At 34.8% G+C, this 22180-nt stretch overlaps 3 protein-coding genes across 4 annotated transcripts in view; 2 read left to right on the top strand and 1 right to left on the bottom strand.

The window, feature by feature from the left end:
- The window catches only part of hmgxb3 (HMG box domain containing 3), a 42187-nt gene extending 37119 nt beyond the window's left edge, over positions 1-5068 (bottom strand). Inside the window, exons 1-3 of the mRNA XM_056471844.1 lie at positions 4733-5068; positions 2717-2843; positions 2005-2179 (exon numbers count right to left, since the gene is read on the bottom strand). Coding sequence (XP_056327819.1) covers positions 2005-2179; positions 2717-2841 — 300 coding nt within the window. The 5' untranslated portion in view covers positions 2842-2843; positions 4733-5068. The remainder of the gene's footprint in view (positions 1-2004; positions 2180-2716; positions 2844-4732) is intronic.
- A 564-nt stretch (positions 5069-5632) lies between these two features.
- Positions 5633-9633, top strand: LOC130240364 (SLC35A4 upstream open reading frame protein-like). The gene is made up of 3 exons (XM_056471848.1): positions 5633-5718; positions 7765-7863; positions 9433-9633. The coding sequence occupies exons 1-3, from the start codon at positions 5662-5664 to the stop codon at positions 9631-9633; spliced, it is 357 nt and encodes a 118-aa protein (XP_056327823.1). The 5' UTR covers positions 5633-5661.
- Positions 9634-9651: 18 nt separating this feature from the next.
- On the top strand, positions 9652-13783 carry slc35a4 (solute carrier family 35 member A4). Of its 2 annotated transcripts, none has more exons than XM_056471845.1 (2): positions 9652-9742; positions 11943-13783. In XM_056471845.1, the coding sequence occupies exon 2, from the start codon at positions 11969-11971 to the stop codon at positions 12911-12913; it is 945 nt and encodes a 314-aa protein (XP_056327820.1). In that variant the 5' UTR covers positions 9652-9742; positions 11943-11968; the 3' UTR covers positions 12914-13783. The 2 variants fall into 2 exon arrangements, with proteins under 2 accessions (XP_056327820.1, XP_056327822.1); XM_056471847.1 differs by having other exon boundaries at positions 9654-9742; positions 11946-13783.
- The last annotated feature ends 8397 nt before the right edge of the window (positions 13784-22180 follow it).

The following is a 22180-nucleotide window of genomic DNA, read 5'->3' as shown; positions in this document are numbered from 1 at the left end:
AGCAGGCTAGGGTAACCCCACTGCTAAAGAAACCCAACCTGGATCAAATGCTACTTGAAAACTACCGACCGGTATCCCTGCTTCCATTCATGGCCAAGATTTTGGAGAAAGTAGTGTTCAATCAAGTCCTAGACTTTCTTACTCAAAACAACCTCATGGACAACAAGCAATCTGGCTTTAAGAAAGGCCACTCAACTGAGACTGCCCTGCTCTCAGTCGTGGAGGATCTCAGACTGGCTAAAGCAGACTCTAAATCATCTGTCCTCATCTTGCTGGATTTATCAGCTGCTTTTGACACTGTAAACCACCAGATCCTGCTATCTACGCTTGAGTCACTGGGCGTCGCAGGCACTGTTATTCAATGGTTCAGTTCCTACCTCTCGGACAGGTCATTCAGGGTGTCGTGGAGGGGAGAAGTGTCCAACCTACAGCATCTAAACACTGGGGTACCTCAGGGCTCTGTTCTTGGGCCACTTCTCTTCTCTATCTACACGGCATCTTTAGGAACAGTCATCCAGAAACATGGTTTTTCCTACCACTGCTATGCTGATGACACCCAGCTATACCTCTCTTTTCACCCTGACGATCCCTCTGTTCCAGCTCGCATTTCAGCCTGCCTGTCAGACATTTCACACTGGATGAAAGATCATCATCTCCAGCTTAACCTCACGAAAACGGAAATGCTTGAAGTTTCTGCCAACCCGACTCTTCACCATAACTTTTCAATCCAGATGGACGGAGCAACCATCACTGCATCCAAAATGGTAAAAAGCCTTGGAGTAACAATTGATGACCAACTGAACTTCTCTGACCACATTTCTAGAACTGCTCGATCTTGCAGATTCGCACTCTACAACATCAGAAAGGTCCGACCCTTCCTATCTGAACATACAGCTCAACTCATTGTTCAAGCTCTTGTTCTCTCCAAACTGGACTATTGCAACTCTCTGCTAGCCGGGCAACCAGCTAGTTCTATCAAACCTCTTCAGCTGCTTCAGAACGCAGCAGCACGAGTGGTCTATGATGAACCCAAAAGAGCACATGTCACTCCGCTACTCACCCGTTTGCACTGGCTGCCAGTTGCTGCCCGCATCAAATTCAAAGCTCTGATGTTTGCTTACAAAGTGACCTCTAGCTTGGCTCCTTCATATCTGCTCTCACTTCTGCAGATATATGTGCCCTCCAGAAACTTGCGTTCTGTGAATGAACGTCGCCTCGTTGTTCCATCCCAAAGAGGGAAGAAATCACTTTCCCGAACTCTCACATTCAATCTGCCCAGTTGGTGGAATGAACTCCCTAACTACATCAGAACAGCAGAGTCACTTGCTGTCTTCAAGAAACGACTAAAAACGCAACTGTTTAGTCTCCACTTTCCTTCCTAATCTTCAACTGCCTCTCTGGCTATACCACTAATGGTGCCCTCTCTCTCTCTCCAAAAAAAAAAAAAAAAAAAAAAAATTTTTTAACAAATGCTTTGCTTCTTAGACTTTACACACCTGAAACTTGTCTATAGCACATATTCACTGTTGCTCTTATAGATGTGTAAATTGCTTCCTTGTCCTCATTTGTAAGTCGCTTTGGATAAAAGCGTCTGCTAAATGACTAAATGTAAATGTAATGTAAATGCTTGTGTGATAAAACTTGCTTAATTTTGGCCAGTTGCCTTGAAAGAAGCTAGAGTGAACAACAGATCGAATCTGTTGGTAAATACTATTTCATAATTAATTATTATTATACAATGTTAAATATTATTAAGATAATATTAATCTAAAAATATTCTAAAATATAGTAACATTACATATTATTTTACAATAACTTATAGTATTAGTATAGTATTTTTGCAGTTCAACAAACACAAACATGGAACTTTTAAAAATTATTATTAACTATTTGAAGCAAATTAGAAAAGAAACTAATACAGTGCAATATTAAGTTACCATAAAGTTAACTTTCTCTAGCTTGCCTGAAATTTATTTACAGTTCTTCTCAAAGCAGTAGACTTACAGGGTCGACTCCGTCTTTCTCCATGCGCGCTCTCTCCAGATAATATCCCCGGTCGGCCACATTCAGCCTCTTCCAGCTGTCACTGATGCATTTGTTGATCTCAGACTGAGGCAGATCCGGATGCTCCTGCTGGATCCTCTGATGCACGTCGAAGTAATACAGCAGGTACGCAGACCTGTGACAGAAAACAGAGCATATCTGCAGAGTTAAAGTACAGATGAAATCAAAACTAACCATATGATTTGGTTAGCTCACACGGCTAGTTTCGTGCTGAACAATTCAGCTGTGCATGTCATTAAGAAAAAAAAAGATGTTTGCCCTTGTAATCTTTAATTGAAATCTGAAAATGCACTTCTTGTTTGTTTTCAGTTGAATTCTCAGATTAAGTCTGTCTGAGGTATTGGGCGTGGCTAACGTACTTAACCACGCCCCTCCAACTGTCAGTTTTGACAACAAACAAAAATGGTGAGGAGGAGGAGTCTGTTAGGTTGTAATAAATCTCCCCAAACCCTTTTCCTGATATTTCTGAATGAAATGCCTACTTTACTACATCCAATCAGCTCGCAGTAGAAAAAAAACAAGCCACGCCCACTGTTTTCTCATTTATTATTCCGTTTCTCTAGGAACTGCTTCACAATATGAAAAAAAAACGATCACAGCTTCCAGTTTATGTGGACTTCATCAGAGCTCAGCTTTCTGAATCAACATCTACCTGGGCTTCTTGGGTTTGTCCGAGTTCTCCACACTGCCTTTGCTCTTGCGTTTCTTCTTGGGTGAAGGGAGCTCCAGAAGTGTGTAGCAGCTCTCCACCTCCATCTCCCCATAGATAGCATCCATCTCTGACAGAAAAACATACACAGATAGACATACAGTTAAAGTCAAAATTATTCGCCTTCTATGATTTTCTTTTTCCTTTTCATTTCCCAAAAGATGATTAACAGAGCATGGAATTTTTCACAGTATTTCCTATAATATTTTTTCTTCTGGAGAAAGTCTTATTTGTTTTATTTTGGCTCAAATAAAAGCAATTTTTTTCAATATTATTAGCCCCCTTAAGTAATATTATTCTAGTATCTATCCTAGAATGCTAGTATCTTGAAAATATGTAGTCAAATATTATGTACTGTCATCATTCATATGAACCCACAGGTTAGCAAATTTCAGAGTGTGTGTGCAGGCTTGTGAGAGCGTGTTTTATTCCCTCCCGTGTGTGTGATATTGCTTATTGCTGACGCACTGACTTCCATTTTTGGATTACCATTACCATGGTAAAACTGTGGTTTGTGTTGTACCATAGTTAATTTGGGTTTACCGTGGTCGACTACGATAACCCCAAATAAATTCATTCATTTATTTTCTTTTCGACTTAGTCCCTTTATTAATTAGGGGTGGCCACCATGGAATGAACCGCCAACTTATTCAGCATTCACACACATGCACTAGGGACAATTTAGCTCACCGATAGCACACGTCTTTGGACTTGTGGGGGTAACTGGAGCACCCATGCCAACACGGTGAGAACATGCAAACTCCACACAGAAAAGCCAACAGACCCAGCCGAGGCTTGAACCAGCGACCTTCTTGCTGTGAGGCGACAGCGCTACCCACTGCGCCCCCCTAATCCCAAATTAACAATGGTTTTGCAACCACAGTTTACCATGGTAGTTGTAGTAAAACTGTTTATAATATGGTTATAATATGGAATATAATATGGTTATAATATGGAATTCTCTCAGTCAATACCCCAAAAAGAAAAAGTTATGTCAAATTTACTATAAAAACATGGTTATTTTTTGTAAGGGTACTTAACATGATTCTTATGAACAGACAAATATGGTTTTACTCTTGAACGTGGTACTATTATGAGATATGTTGTTAATATTAATAAGTTAGAACTGACACAAACGCAAATAAACAGAAACATTGAACACATCACGCGACACTCCCTCAATAACAAACATACACAAATAGACATACATGTGATTTTAACATCAGTTTATCCATATGAAACCACAGCTACACTGTTAAGCAGATTTCAGAGTGTGTGCAGGCTTGTGAAAGTGTGTTTTATTCCCTCCCGTGTGTGTATGTGTGATATTGCTTATTGTTGACGCATTAAATTCCATTTGTATATTAACATTACCATGGTAAAACTGTGGTTAGTGTTGTAAAAACCATAGTTAATTTGGATTTACCATGGTCAACTATAGTAACCCCAAATTACCATGGTTTTGCAACACCAACCACAGTTTTACCATGGTATTTGTAGTAAAACTGTGGTTATAAGACGTAAGTCTCTGTCAATGCCCAAAAAAAGAAATTATTACTTCAAATTTACTATAAAAACATGGTTCATTTTTGTAAAGGTACTTGATTCTAATTAAATTATATGGTTTTACTACGGAACGTGGTATTATGACATCGGTTTGTTAAAATTATAAGTGTTAGTAAGTTACAACTGACACAAATGCATGTAAACAGAAACATTGAACACATCACGTGACACCCCCTCAATGGCAAACATACACAAATAGGGACATACATGTGATTTTAACAACAGTTTATCCATATGAACCCACAGCCGAACTGTTTAGCAGATCTCGGAGTGTGTGTGCAGGCTTGTGAGAGTGTGTTTTATTCCCTCCCGTGTGTGTGTGATGTCGCTTATTGTTGAGTGCGGATACTGACTGTCTGCGGCCAATGAGCGCGTGTCTTATTGAAGACTTACCCGAAGGAGCGCAGGACCGGTCCAAGTCTGGTCGAATTTGTCAGCACACCGGCGGGGAAGCCGCGGGATCCACCATCCGGATCATGTGTGTGCGAGGAGAGAGAGTTGAGCCGGTGTTTTAGCGTGCGTTTCCCGCAGAATAGTGCGGTAAAATGGCGGAGGAGAGATCAGATGAACGACTGGAGGCCCAATGAGAGTTTGGTCCACGAATGAGTACGAGCTTTAATTCGCCCCTGTGTTTTTAACCGCTGTTTATGCACATTTTCCTTCAATATGATTGTGTTCTTCTGTCAAGTGTATGCAAAAAAACAAATATCTACAGTTAAACGCTTGTTTCCCGAGAGATATAAAGTTGTTGTGTTCCCTCAATGGCCGCTTGGTGGCTCAGAGAGCTAAATCGTGGATTCCATTCAAAAACATATCCTTGTCGCATTGCAGACATTTATATCTGAGAATAAATATAATATCCCTTATTTATTATAGTCGCGATTTCATTATATAGAAATCAGCTTATATAGTTTCTAATAAACCGATAACAAAAACTGCAGGTTGCTGTGACCAACTAGTGATTGGTCAATAACAAACAGCGATGAGAAAAGTAACAGATATCACACGTTATAGTGTTTCAAACAACATTTATATGAACAATAGTGAATAATGACACTGAAAACTAATAATGCTAATAAGATTAAGAGTTACATAAAATATGCATTTGGATGTTATATTTATTAGCATTTAATAATACAAGTAACAAAACATTCGAGTCGCTAAACTTTGTGGGAAGCTCTAATCGCCATTTGAACATACTTTTATACGCATTTTATGAATTATAATGACATTATCTATTCAGAAGCATTTAAAAAAGCAGATAAGTTATTTTAAGGCGCGAGTAGTTGGTTGTAGCTCGAGCGGATCGTCGTTCAGGCCAGATGAGTCGAGTGCAGATCGAGTCGTTTTGTCATTTCTGCAGTATGGCGGAGGACAAGGTGAGAAAGGGTCTGTTTTGTACTGAATTAGCGTACAAATAATAATATGTATTTCGCATATGTATAATAATTTCTCCATCAGTGTGTCCCGCTGTTTGTTAATTAACGTTAGAGCTGTTGTGAAGCTTTACTTCAGTTGTGTAAAGTCACTGCTGTGTCTGTGAACTCTTGGCATTTGACAGCTGTAACAGAAAGCGAAACTTCGATCATAAAATGTCGATAATAAGACTTATAGTGCCTAAAAATGTGCACGATTAATCGAAATAAAATATCCTGAAGGTGGCTTAATAGATCCGTTTTCAAATGCTTCGATATAATACAATAAATAAAGCAAATAACAAGTTATAACGTTAAACTAATTAAAAGAAATATAGCAATCAGTATTGTGATGTAAAATAAATATCAAGTCATTATTGTGTTATTAATAATTCTTATTTTACAGTGAAATTATTATTACTATTATTATAATACATATACATATTGCTAAAATCTCATATGCGAATAAAATGAATTATTATTATTATCATCATCATTATTAGTATTATCACTATTATAATTATTATTATCCAGATTGTATCAGGGAAATGATGCTATTTACTTTCCCCTCAGATCATGCAGCACTACTACTATTTGCTGTGACTTAATAATCAAGCATAAATGAATAAACAAAACAGCAATATGACAATGATTTTTTGACAGCTAGCTCTCTGCATTTGTCACACGGTCACCCACTAAGCAGGGCTGAGCAGAAGTACCTGGGTGGGAGACCACATGGGAAAGCTAGGTTGCTGCCTGAGTGGTGTTAGTGAGGCCAGCAGGGGGCGCTCAACCTGTGGTCTGTGTGGGTCCTAGCACCCCAGTATATTGATGTGGAGTCTATACTGCACAGTGAGTGCAGTCTTTCGGATGAGACATTAAACTGAGGTCCTGACTCTCTGTGGTTGTTAAAAATACCAGGATGTCCTTTAGAAAAGAGTAGGGCTGCGTCCGAAACCGCCTACTACTCAGTAGGTACTGCATTTGAATTTAAACGTACTGCTCTGCCGTTAGAAAAGTACGTACTATACAATATGAGTGTGAAAAATATGAATGGAATTCGGACGTACTACATCCGCCATTTTGTCATGGTCACATGACCTACTTGCATCAGTTGATTTGCTTTACTCCCATTCATGAATTCGCTCGCGGGGCATCATGGGATAGCTAGCGTAGCATGCATGGGATGCGCACTTCAGAATCTCGCTGGAAGTAGTAAGTCATCCGGGTACTTCTCGCATACTGATTTTCAAATTTTATGAATTCGGACATACTACTCGGCTCGCATACTGATTTTAGCGTACTGTATAGTAGGGAAGTAAGTGGTTTCGGAGTTAGACGCCAGCATCCAGACCAAATTTGCCCACTGGCCTCTGTCCATCATGGCCTTCTAACGCCCGATTTACGTGGGGCTTCAGTGTCAACACTTGACGGAGGGAGTTTCTGAAGTTGAAGCTGACGCGATCGTCATAGCAGTATCAGCCAATGAAACAAGTCCGCAATCAGCTACTGTCTGAGCTGAAAATTTGCATAAAGCCATCTGATTGGCTGACGCTTTCGTTGGCGCTTGAAAAGTTGAGAAACACCCAACTTCTGCAGCGTACAACACCGCTGAAGCGGCACTGACAGATACTCAATTCAGTTCGGCAACGCTTGACGTCACCCATTCAAAGTGAATTCAAAGTTGACGCTGACGCCCAGTGTGAATCGGGCTTAACCATTTCCATATCATAATTGGCTTCATCACACTAGCTTACCCAATTCACCTATACCACATGACTTTGGACTGTGGGGTAAACCGGAGCACCCGGAGGAAACCCATGCGAAGAACGCGGGGAGAACATGCAATCTCCACACAGAAACGTCAACTGACCCAGCCAAGGCTCGAACCGGCGACCTTCTTGTTGTGAGGCGACAGCACTACCTACTGCGCCACTGCGTCGCCTGATTTCATTTTTATTTGTTTTTTATGTTTGTGTGTTTTAATGTGTGTGTTCTGTTGTGTTTCAGGATCCAGTGACCCAACTGAAGGATCTTGTTCATCTCAAAGACCAGCTGGAGGAGATCCAGAAGAAGGTGGAGAATGAGGTTCAAGCAGGAGTCCCACAGGTACCTCATCAGAACCAACTATCACTGAGAAACTAATGCTGACTTTTTTGATGCCATTTTATTTTGCCATAGTTTTGGCCAGTAGTCAATATGCTTGTATTAAAATAAAAAAAGACTATTAAATTAAATGCAAGTTACATGATTTAATACAATTTTATACTGTATAACGTTATAACATTTTTAAACCTTACAAAAACCTTACTAAACCTCATAAAAACCATTTACATTTTTACCTGAGTTTCTGTTTGTAATTTTATTAAGCATTTGATGTTTAACTTAAGTTTTGAGTATTGTCCTCAAATTGTAAATTTAAGACAATTATTTAGCTGTCCAGTAAAATTTTTATTATTTAATTTTATAAATTTATTTTTAATAATTACATTATTAGAATTTAACGGATTTTTTTCAACACATTTTTAGTAAAAATTTTTAAAATCAATTTTTGTTACACTTTATTTTAATCTGCAATTCACACTAATACAATACCATTAACCAAACTACTAGTTGGCTGCTTGTAAGTAGTTAGTAAGGTTATTGAGATTATAAATATAAAGTACTTTATAAGTGCTAATAAACAGTTCATATCTTAATAATAGAGAGCTTATAAGCCAATAGTAAGTGGCTTTTTAATAACAAATTTTAATATAATATGTATACAGTATTTATAATATATATATATATATATATATATATATATATATATATATATATATATATATATATATATATATATATATATATATATATATATATATATATATATATATATATATATACATACTGTATATACAGTTGAAGTCAGAATTATTAGCCCCCTTTGAATTTATTTTTCTTTTTATATATTTCTCAAATGATGTTTAACAGAGCAAGTGAATTTTCAGTTTGTCTGATAATATTTTTTCTTCTTTTTTTGTTTTATTTCGGCTAGAATAAAAGCAGTTTTGAATTTTTTTTATGTACCAATATAAGGTCAAAATTATTAGCCCTAATAGTAGGGGGCTAATAATTCTGACTTCAACTGTCTGTTTGTGTGTGTGTGTGTATAATTTGTTAATATTATTTATATATATATATAAATACATTTAGTATACTAATATATTCGCTAAGAAAAAAGTACAACAACCAGGCATTAGAAAGCCAAATTTAAGTATTATTTTGATTTAGCGATTTTTACCAATTATACATTAAAATAAATAAAAACCTGTGTCCTTGTGATTAGAAGTGATCTAATTCTTCTTTCCTAAGAAAAATATCTTTCTTAAGACATGATTATCAATTAGAAAACAGTATAAAAACCAGGCGTTAGAAAGCCAAATTTAAGTATTATTTCAGTTTAGCAAGTTTTAATAATTATAAATTAAAATGAATAATTTAATTAATCAGTTAAATATTGTCCTAGCAATTAGAAGTGATCTAATAAGCAAAATGCTGTGTATTTTATTGAAATAAATAATTTGGTAATTAAAATAATTCATTAATAAAATAAAATATGTCCAAAATGCTGTATGTACATGTTGCACCGAATATACTATACAACTTAACCTGCTGTGCTGTGTGTGTGTTTTTCAGGGTGGCTCATTATTAGCATCTCCATTTCTGAAAGGCTTTCTGGCCGGGTATGTGGTGTCCAGACTGCGTTCGTCGGCTGTCCTCGGAGTGGCTTTGGGTACGCTGAGCGGGATCTTCGCCGCTCAGAACTATCAGGTGCCCAACATTGAGGCCACTCTACGAGACGTTCTGAACTCGCTGAAGAAAAGACCTGGAGAATAACTGCAGGAGGAACAAGAAATGCATCATCACTGCTGGCGTTTGTGTTATTGGAGCTCCTTCCCCCAACAAAACTGCTGATCTGAATTACATTTTGTTTTGAGGTCTATATGTGAGTGTGGATTGGGGACTGGGATTTAAAATGGACGCTATGTTGGGCTTCATGATTAATTGTTATAAAACAAATTGCGATTAGGCTTATTGTGATTGTCGAATCACAAAGGATGAGACTGAATTAAATTAATATTCATGCTGGGAAAAGATTAATCGCATCCAAAATAAAAGTTTGTTATGTATATATAAAACACACACATACATATATATATTTATTTAATTTATTTATTTATATAAATAGTTGAGGGCTAAATTATTTTATATATATATGTATATATATATATATATATATATATATATATATATATATATATATATATATATATATATATATATATATAATATTATTATTATTATTATATATTATTATTATATAGTATTCAAATATTTCTCAAGTGACATTTAATGGATTAAAGACATTTACACACTATTTTTCTTCTGGAGAAAGTCTTGTTTGTTTTATTTTGGCTGGAATAAGATCACTTTGTATTATTAGCCCCCAAATTTTCCCAAAATTTAACAGGAGGGCTAATAATTCTGACTTTAACTATATATATTGTATATCTAAACCTAAATAAACATTTTCTCTAATGTAAGCACACATGTGGGTGTAATTATATACGTACTAAACATGCACAGTAAACACGCATATAGTATGTAAATACAAACTTTTATTTTAGATGTGATTAATCTTTTCCCAGCACTAATGTTCTGTTTTTACACTAGGGCTTTATAATTTATAATTTTCAGCACAGTATTGTTGAATTATTTCTACATTGTAGACATTATCAGTGTTATTTTACATTTGATTAGTCAATTTTGTGCCTGGATACTGTTAGACTTTATAGAAAACCATGAATCATTGTTTATTTTATTAAAATTAAGCGATTAATCGCATTCAAAATAAAAGTTTGTTTTGACTTGAAATATGTGTGTACTGTGTATATTTATTATGTGAATATAAATACACACATGCATGCATATATTTGAGTTTATTTATATGTAGATATAAAATATACCATTTTGACCTTAAAATGGTTTAAACAAATTTAAAAACTGCTTTTATTCTAGCTGAAATAAAACAAATCAGAACTTTCTCCAGAAGAAAAAATATTATAGGAAATACTTTGAAAAATTCCTTGCTCTGTTAAACATCATTTGGAAAATATCTGATAAAGAAAAAAAATTCACAGGAGGGCAAATAATTTTGACTTCAATTATATATATATATATATATATATATATATATATATATATATATATATATATATATATATATATATATATATATATATATGTATGTATGTATATATGTATGTATGTATATATGCATGTATGCATGTATGTATGTACTGTATGTATGTATGTATGTATGTATGTATATATATATATATGTATGTGTATATATATATATATATATATATATATATATATATATATATATATATATATATATATATATATATATATATATATATATATATATATATATATATGAATATGTCATATATATTACCTTGTTAAACTATGATAACCCAAATATTGACAGAACGCTTACATTTTATTACTTACAAACTAAATTTGCAGGCACAGAAATAAAGCAACGTTTACACATCGGAGTCATTAATTGCTACAAAAAATCTTCTTAAAATAACAAAAAAATTATTCAAATTTATGTTCCCCGCCGACACGCACACAAACCTTGAGACGTCGATGCCATTGATCAATAGCAGCATCAATTATGGACTGGTCAATGCATACCCGCTCATCAATCAAACTCTGTTTGAGTTCGTCGACATTGTCAATTCTCCTGTATCACACGCCAGATGTCAACCGAGTTAGGGTCAGGTGAATTCGGTGGTCACAGATTTGGGGGAATGAAGTTTTATTTTTGTATGATATATTATTCCTTGGTTTTATTTGAGACATGGTCTTTATGTATATTTATTTATATATATATATATATATATATATATATATATATATATATATATATATATGTATGTATGTATATATATGTATATATGTATGTATGTATATATATGTATGTATGTATGTATGTATCTATATATATATATATATATATATATATATATATATATATATATATATATATATATATATATATATATATATACAAATTAGACTTATGTTTGTCTTTCCGACACATTTTGATCACTTCTTTTATCTTAAATCAGCAGAAGCACCACATGACCGACCAAACATGATCGCAATCTCAGCAGATGGATCTGCAGAATCCTCTTCTCCTCGTCTGCGCCTCCGTTGGCTGTTTCTCCTGCTCCTGCTGGTGTTGATCTACGGCTCTCACGCTCCTCTGCTCTCGCTCTGCAAAACACAATCACAGATCCCCTTCAGCGCTTCATCGTGTGTGCTCCTCATCGAGACCTCCAAACTCTTCATCTCCTTCGTCTCCCTGCTAGCATCCGGGAGCGTTTCTACTTTCCGAATCTCCAAATCTATGACAACAGCATCCCCGTACGCCGTCCCCGCCCTCCTCTACGCCTTCAACAATCATCTAGTGGTCTTCATGCAGGCCTACATGGACCCCAGTTCCTTCCAGGTGCTCAGTAACCTCAAGATTGCCTCCACAGCTCTCCTCTATACATCATGCTTAGGAAAACGTTTGCATCGCAGACAATGGTTTGCTATTGGTTTGCTAATATCTGCCGGCGTTTCTCACAGCTGCTTTAGTTACGATTTGGACAGCAAACAGGAAACGTCGGTTTACATCACTTCCTGGGGTTTGCTGTTGGTTCTTGTGTATTGTTTTGTGTCGGGTTTGGCTGCCGTTTATACCGAACGTGTGCTGAAGAGCCAGCGTCTGCCGTTGAGCATGCAGAATCTGTTTCTGTATGCGTTCGGTGTTGTGGTCAATCTGATGTCTCATCTGTTTGGTGGGGAACAGAAAGGGTTTTTTGAGGGTTATTCGGCTGTGGTTTGGGTTATTGTTGCCGGACAGGTTGCCAATGGACTGCTTATGTCTGTGGTCATGAAACATGGAACAGGAATCACGCGTTTGTTTGTGATTTCGTCAGCGATGCTGGTCAATGCTGTGTTGTCCTGGGGGATATTGGGAGTTCAGCTTAATGGATACTTCCTGATTCCTGTTGTGCTGATTGGATGGGCGGTGTATCTGTATTATACGTAGAGCAGAAACCACTGAAAACCGAATTCAAGTGATTGCTTTTTAAAATCAGATCGCTATTGGCCTTTAGATTGTAAAACAAATGTATTTTATTATTTATTATTTTAGTAGTAGAAGTAGGAAGGATGAAGTGCTGTCACGATACTAGAATTTGAGACCAATTGGTACTGAAATTTAAAAAATGTCCATTTCCTGCTAACATTTAAGAACTGTTGAGCGCATCCTTAAAAAGCATTGATTTGCCATTGTGTTCAGGTGCTCAACAGAAATGAATGTGATTGGCCGTGAAGGTCATCAGTTCACCGACCTCACCACTGTTTACTGAGTGTAACCACAATTATAGGGACACTGGAGCATTTTAAAGCTGTGAAGATCCGCTGGTCTGTTTATAAGCTGACATAAGTGAGATCCTCTGATGAAGCGACTGATCTTCACGGCTTTTAAACGGTCCAGTGTCTGTATCTGTGGTTACACTCATTAAACAGCGGTAAGTTCAGTGTATTTTTATTCCTGCTAAAAGCTGGACTGGTGGTGATTGGGTCGTCAGTGTACAAGTGTCATACGTAGAGCGGAGCGACCGCATAATTTTTGCTTTTTTATTAATCCTTATATACTGTATGCTGAAGCAGCGTCTCTGATTATTTCATATCCCTCTTTTGTTGTTGTTGTTGTTCAGCAAGTGTCTTTATATATCCCTCTGCCTTTGTCCTCATTGTGGAAGTGCATCTTACTGTGAACATCACATGAATAAGACTGGATGTCATTTTTTTCTGTTGTATGCATTTATTTTGCTTAAATGTGTTGAAATGAATACATATGGTGCAGCATAAATATTGTTTGATTTATGCCAATAAATATGACAGATAATTTTCAGTGAACTGGTCAGGTTTCCTTGTTGAGTTTGTCTTTGTGTGTATTCCAAAACTCCCATAATATTTATTTAGTGCTTTATATTTACAGCTGAAGTCAGAATTATTAGCCCCCTTTCTATTATTTTCTTTACTTTCTATTAGAGCAAGGAAATTTTCACAGTATGTCTGATAATATTTTTTCTTCTATAGAAAGTCTTATTTGTTTTATTTTGGCTAGAATAAAATAAATTTTTATTTTTTAAGCACCATTTTAAGGACAATATTATTAGCCCCTTTCCCAGATTTTTTTTATAGTCTACAGAACAAACCATCGTTATACAATAACTTGCCTAATTCCCCTAACCTGCCTAGTTAACCTAATTAACCTAGTTAAGCCTTTATATGTCACTTTAAGCTGTATAGAAGTGTCTTGAAAAATATCTGGTCAAATATTATTTACTGTCATCATGACAAAGAGAAAATAAATCAGTTATTAGAAATGAGTTATTAAAACTATTATGTTTAGAAATGTGTAGAAGAAATCTTCTCTCCGTTAACAGAAAGTGGGAAAAAAATAAACAGGAGGCTATATATATATATATATATATATATATATATATATATATATATATATATATATATATATATATATATATATATATATATATATATATGGCGGTATATCGGCTGCGGTCTAAGGCATGCGTTGCTTTGTGTCCAACCAGTGAGGATATATACAACCATATTGCACTGCTACTCCTGTGATATTGTGTTTATACAACAGTTTAATGGCATAATTATTTATATGAAAAAGAAAGTCCAACATGGAAAGTCCTAAAAGTCCTTTTGTTAGAGGAACTACTTTCTTCCACCATTCATTTTCATCTGCAGCTGACATCAGAACAGCAGAAACCGTTGCTTATTTACCAACGCCACTTTTGAGCTAGTATTTGAATGATTCTCTAGCGTAATGTCTAAAGTGATGACAAAACAGATGATTTTGCTCACATATTAAGATTATAAGGCTGAACGCCATCAGTCTACAGAGATTTTCCAGTATTTCTCTGTTGCAATCAGGATATCACAATAGTTAACCTGCAATAAATTAGCACTGAATCTCCGAAATGATAAATATTTAAAATAGGCACTATCCTTATAAATAAACCACATAGTTGCAATCTAAACAACTACATTCTTGACTTTAAAAAGCCTCAAAAGTACATTATGTTGTCCAACAGCTGCAATATTTGTCAACCTGAAGTGAGTTTATTGATCTGCTATCAGTCTATGTGGGCGGAGTAATACAAAAGGGTGAGGAGGCTGTATGAGTGCTGTTATCGCACAGCTATCAGCCAATCAGATTCAAGAACCAGACAGAACTTTTTGTATAAATATACTGTATATATATTATTTATTTATTTTTTTTTGTAAGGTGCTTATAGTTTGTTTCTGATTTTTGAGGTCAGCAGTGTCTGATAATTCATTTTTAGACGTACAGTATTGTTTAAAATCTGAATTGGGAATTGGAAACTTAAGGTTAGTCTAGACATAAAATGATTTCCATCTTTAATGAGAATAAATCTTCATTTCAAAACTTTATAATGTGTTAACCTGTGTTACCTTTGAATAATATTTTAATTTGTTTGATGATCTGAAACATTAAAGTGTGCTAAACATGCCAAAAAAAAGTCAGTAAGGGGGCAAATACTTTTTCACACCACTGTATTTAAATATGTAATTTGCTACACTTGTAAAATCCTGGAAATGTTTAGAAAATACACCTGGGAAGTGCTTCAGTTTGATTTTGGAAAAGGTGTAACCCTCTATTTTACCCCTGTTAGTGTCATTCACTGGGATTGAGATGTTTTGCGGAGCTGCTGGATTTCCTCATGGAGCTGCAGGTTTTGTGAGGACAGATGAACCGCGTCCTGAATAGCGTCTATCAACAGAGTCCTGTATCTGCTCTCCGACATCCTCTTCTGCTCCTCCAGAACATCACGAAATGCCCTGAACACCTGCAGTAACGCAAACACAGCACAAAAACGCACATCTGATCAATACACTAGACCAGAGGTGTTCAAACTCTGTCCTGGAGGGCCGGTGTTCTGCAGATTTTAGCTCCAACTTGCCTCAACACACCTAAAAGCAGGCGTCACCAAACTTGTTCCTGGAGGGCCGGTGTCCTGGAGATTTTAGCTCCAACCATAATCAAACACACCTGAACAAGCTAATCAAGGTCTTACTAGGTTTACTTGAAACACCCAGGCAGGTGTGTTGAGGCAAATTGGAGGTAAACCCTGCAGGGACACTGGCCCTCCAGGACCAAGATTGGTGACCCCTGCCTAAAAGGATGTTTCTAGAAAGCCTAGTAAGCTTAATTAGCTAGCCCAGGTGTGTCTGATTGGGGTTGGAACTAAACTTTGCAGGACACCGGCCCTCCAGGACTGAGTTTGGGCACCTCTTCACTAGACAGTCCTTCCAGGAATTTGCCCTCCTGAATTATTAGCCCCCCTGTATATTTTTTCCCCAATTTATTTAACACATGGGTGTCCACACTCGGTCCTGGAGGGCCGGTGTCCTGCAAAGTTTAGTTCCAACCCCAATCAGACACACCTGGGCTAGCTAATCAAGCTCTTACCAGGCTTTCTAGAAACATCCATGCTGGTGTGTTGAGGCAAGTTGAAGCTAAAATTTGCAGGACACCGGCCCTCCAGGACCGAGTTTGGACACCCCTGATTTAACAGAAAGAAGATTTTCTATACACATTGTTTTACGCAGCAGATGCCCTTCAAGCCGCAACCCAGTACTTGGAAACACCCATACACTCTTGCCTTCACACACACACACTTATACACTACGGCCAGTTTACTTCATCCAATTCACCTATAGCGTATGTGTTTGGACTGTGGGGGAAACTGGAGCTGAATGCTATTCTACAGAAAGTAAATGGTGTGTTTGTTGACCTGCAGACTCTCTTCTCTGAGGAGGTTGAGCTCCTGCTGGTGTCGCTGGTTCTGCTCCTCCAGATCTGCATACGCCTGCTGGTTCTCCCTGCGGAGAGTCTCTATCTGGAGAACCAGGACGAGTCTCTCCCTGCGCAGGTATGACATCTCTCCCTCGACACCTCCAGCCTGCACACACAAACAGAAACAGAGCTCAAACAAACACTACAGCAATGTATAGGTTAAAAACTACAGCGTTTTTGAATCATATACAGGATTCATATGGTCCTGGAAAACCTGCAAAGTCATGGAATTTTGACAAAGCATTTACCAGGCCTGGAAGAGTTTGGAAAAACAAATAAACCCAATATATACAGAATATATTGTGTCTTATGTGCGTTCCTCCCCTTACCTGCTCCTCCTGCAGCTCTCTCTCCATCTTCATCAGTTCATTCTCAATCAGTCTCTCGTGAGTCTCTTTCAGTCTCGCTCTTCGCTCCAGGATTTTCTCATAATCCAGCTTGGAAACGTACAAACACACACACACTTTCAAACAGCTGCTTTCTTTTTAGTTACATTCAATTATGTACAGTAACATTTGCACTGGGCTCATGTTTGCTTCAATTTATCTGTGAACTCGGTTAGGTAAGCATAATATATAATATTTTTACATGGGAGATCAACTCAATTTACTTCTAGATCACTTTCAACAAGCCACAATGGGTACCAAAGTGCTGTACATTAAAACACATAAAACACATGCAAACATACACAGAACCAAAATACATAAACTCACATCACATGATTAAAAGCTAAAGAAATGAAGTGTGTTTTCAGTGACCTCTGACCTTCTTAAGGAGAGTGGAAGATCGTTCTTGTCTTAGAGCTGCTACTGAAAAAGCTCTGTCACCTCAACATTTTAAGCGTGATCATGAAACTTGCAAATAGAGACGATCCTTAGAGCGAAGAGTATTAGTTTATGATTTCTAATAAAAAAAAAAGCTTTTTTATTTTGCTGCTTGTTCACACTCTTGCGTTTAGCATTTTCCATTGCTAATATTAATATCTGCATGTTGTAAATTTACTAAACAATAAACCTGAGTGTGATGAGTAACTGAAACAAAGCTGAAAAATATAAATGTTAGTTCGTGTAATAACATTACAAATAATAAAGCTAAATAATATTATTTTAATATAAATATGCAATATGAATAATATTAAATTAAAAAAGGAAACTGAAATTATTCACCCTTTTTCTGTTCTTTTCTTTTCAAATATTTCCTAAATGATGTTTAGCAGCGCAAGGAAATTTTCACAGTATGTCTGATAATATTTTTTCTTCTGGAGAAAGTCTTATTTGTTTTATTTCGGCTAGAATAAAAGCAGTTTTAAATTTTTTATTAACCATTTTAGGGTCAATATTATTAGCCCCTTTAAGCTATATTTGTTTTCAATTGTCTACAGAACAAACCACTGTTATACAATGACTTGCCTAATTAACCTTATTAACCTAGTTAAGTCTTTAAATGGCACTATAAGCTGAATACTAGTGTCTTGAAAAATATCTAGTCCAATATTATTTACCGTCATCATTCATTCATTCATTTTCTTTTCAGCTTAATCTCTTTTATTAATCCGGGGTTGCCACAGCGGAATGAACCGCCAACTTATCCAGCATTTTGTTTTATGCAGCGGATGCCCTTCCAGCTGCAACCCATCACTGGGAAACACATACACACTTATTCACACACTCATACACTACGGACAATTTAGCCTACCCAATTCACCTACAGCGCATGTCTTTGGACTGTGGGGGAAACCAGAGCAAACCCACGCGAACACAGGGAGAACATGCAAACTCCACACAGAAACGCCAACTGACCCAGCCGAGGCTCGAACCAGCGACCTTCTTGCTATGAGGCGACAGCACTACCTACTGTGCCACTGCGTCGCCCTTACCGTCATCATGACAAAGATAAAATAAATCAGTTATCAGAAACGAGTTATTAAAATAATTATGTCTAGTCAGCGCCAATAGCCTAGTGGTATTGTGCGCTGACCAGGGGCGTAGCAACCGGGGGGGACGGGGGAATATGCCCCCTTCACTTTTAGAGACAGACTATTTAGAAACAGGTAATAAGAATGTAAACTTTTGGATTTCATACAGCTGTCCCCCCCCCCCCCCCCCCCCCCCCCCACTCACCGACTATTAAAATGTCCACTACGCCCCTGGTGCTGACATATAGCACCAATGTGCTCACGGCGACCCGAGTTCGTTTCCCAGCTCGAGGTCTTTTGCCGATCCTTCCCCTTTCTCTGCTCCTAATGCTTTCCTGTCTGAAATCTCTACAGTCCTATCATTATAAGGGTGAAAAAACCCTAAAAAATAATAATAAAATATATATATATATATTATGTTTTTAAATGTGTTGACTAAACCTCTCTGTTAAGCAGAAATTGGGGAAAAATAAACAGGGGGGCTAATAATCAGACTTCAACTCCATAATTCAAATAGAAGAGAGAATGAGGCAGCTATTGATTTGTTTAACTGTTTTAATATTGTGATGTTGTTTTATTATTTGCCTTTTTATGTTTTTGTTGTTTACAGTTTTAAGTATAACAAGTGACCATGGACTGTGTGTGAGATCAGACTTCAGACTGCGAGTCTCCTGATTGGTCACTCACCGTGCTCATGGCCTGGGATTGGTCGGATTCCTGTAATTTGGTCTCCTCTTTGTGCAGTTCTTCCTTCAGCTGCCTGATGCGACTCATTCTCTCCTGATTCCTCTGAACGCTTGCCCTGCCCTCTGACATGATCATAAACATCAACCTTCATCATCATCATCATCATCTTCTTCACCATCATGTGAGTACAGGGTTACAACCACTACATTTGTTAAAGGTGACATTTTTCCCCCAATATTCACATTCAATCAGACCGATTGTTTGAGACGGCCAATCAAATTGCGAGAGGCGGAGTTTACTGTTCATAGAAATGCTGTTCTAGCATAATAGGAATCAGAATCAGAGTAAATCTGCATGTTTTGAAATAATCAAAATATTATTACTGTTATTATTATTGTGATTATTATTGTGATTGTTATTGTTATACCTATTTTTGTTATTATAATCATTATTATTATTGTTATTATTATTGTTATTATTATTGTGATTATTATTGTGATTGTTATTGTTATACTTGTTGTTATTATAATCATTATTATTATTGTTATTGTTATTATTTTATTGTTATCACTATTATTGTTATTAAAAATACGATTTTTAACAAATAAATAATAATAATTTAAAATAATTAATTAATTAAAATAAACGTTTAAAAAATGTATTAATAAATAATTTGTAAAAAAACATTTTAAACTACTTTAAACACTTAAATTAAAGGATTGTTGCATTTGTAATAAATACATGTAAAATATAAATTAATTAATAATAATAATAATAATTTAAAATAATAAATTAATATATTTTTAAATATGAATAAATAATTTAAAACAACAAATACTGAAAATAAATTGTACAAAATGAATGAATAAATTTAAAATAAATAAATATAAATATATTTGACTTTGCCAAGAATTTAAGACTTGAGCCTATGGCCTTGAATGAATGAATGAATGAATGAATGAATAAATGAATGAATGAATGAAATAATTTTTGACCTATGGCCTTGATAAGAATGTGTTTTTCTACCAGTGATGTGCATCTCCATTTCCTGTCTGAGGAGCTGCTGTAGGTCTCTCTTCCTGTCTGACGTTTCACACACTTCTGGCCTCGCTCCTTCACCCTACAACACACACACACACACACATGATTAAACTCATATTTACTTGACACATCATAAGACATGCATATTGTTTGACTGAGTTACTTACAGACGAGTCCATGGTGTCCTCGAGCTGAATGAAGAAACTGGTGTGTGTGTGTGTGTGTGTGTAGTTTGAGTTTCACTCTCTTGAAATATTCATTACTCAGTGTTCACTTTCACCTGTGTGTTTAAATGCACTGCAGCAATAGACTTATCATATGAATTCAGTTTAAATTTAATAATTGGTTACCTGAAATGAAATAAGTCACGAAAATAAACCTACACAGTTAAAAAAACATCAAATGATTTTATTTCATAAAGCTGCCAGAGCAATACATTTCATTTAGTTTATGTATTTGATGTAGTTTAACTTAAGTATAACAAAACGTTGAATTGAAATAATATTTTAAAATAATAATTGAAATGTTTTTAAAAATAATTTAATAATTTAAAAAAAGCAGTTTGAGATCAACTTTTTCTGAAGTACTGAAATTACAAATAGAATTATAAAGACAGGGAAACCCAAAATGTAAAATTTAAACTAGAAATATATTTTTTTAAATAGTAAAAAAACAAAATAAAAAAAAGCAAATTAAAAACTTGAAAAGCAAAAAATTAATCTGCAATTAAAATGAAAGCTGTGAACATTGAATAAAAAAAAGAGTTCAAAATAATAATAAATACCAATGATGAACCGCTTGTGGGATTTCAGAATAGAACATTTCATAAAAAAATGAGAAAAAACGTTTAAAAAGTTGCCAAGTAAATATTTCTCATTTCTCAAAAATACACAACAAAATTATTAAAATCCTTCAAATTAAATAAAAAATAACTACAAAATTATTAAATTCCTTCAAATAAAATAAAAAATACACAACAAAATTATTAAATTACATTAAATAAAATAAAAAATACACAACAAAATTATTAAATTACATTAAATAAAATAAAAAATACACAACAAAATTATTAAATTACATTAAATAAAATAAAAAATACACAACAAAATTATTAAATTACATTAAATAAAATAAAAAATACACAACAAAATTATTAAATTACATTAAATAAAATAAAAAATACACAACAAAATTATTACATTTCTTAAAATTACATAAAAATATACAACAGTATTATTAAATTCCTTTAAATAAATAAAAAAATATACAACATAACTATTAAATTACATTAAATAAAATAAAAAATACACAACAAAATTATTAAATTACATTAAATAAAATAAAAAATACACAACAAAATTATTAAATTACATTAAATAAAATAAAAAATACACAACAAAATTATTAAATTACATTAAATAAAATAAAAATACACAACAAAATTATTAAATTACATTAAATAAAATAAAAAATACACAACAAAATTATTAAATTACATTAAATAAAATAAAAAATACACAACAAAATTATTAAATTACATTAAATAAAATAAAAAATACACAACAAAATTATTAAATTACATTAAATAAAATAAAAAATACACAACAAAATTATTAAATTACATTAAATAAAATAAAAAATACACAACAAAATTATTAAATTACATTAAATAAAATAAAAAATACACAACAAAATTATTAAATTACATTAAATAAAATAAAAAATACACGTCAAATTATTAAATTCCTTCA

The sequence above is a fragment of the Danio aesculapii genome, chromosome 14 (assembly GCF_903798145.1).
Source record: "Danio aesculapii chromosome 14, fDanAes4.1, whole genome shotgun sequence".
Taxonomy (NCBI): Eukaryota; Metazoa; Chordata; class Actinopteri; order Cypriniformes; family Danionidae; genus Danio; species Danio aesculapii.
This window is presented reverse-complemented; position numbering and strand designations above follow the sequence as displayed.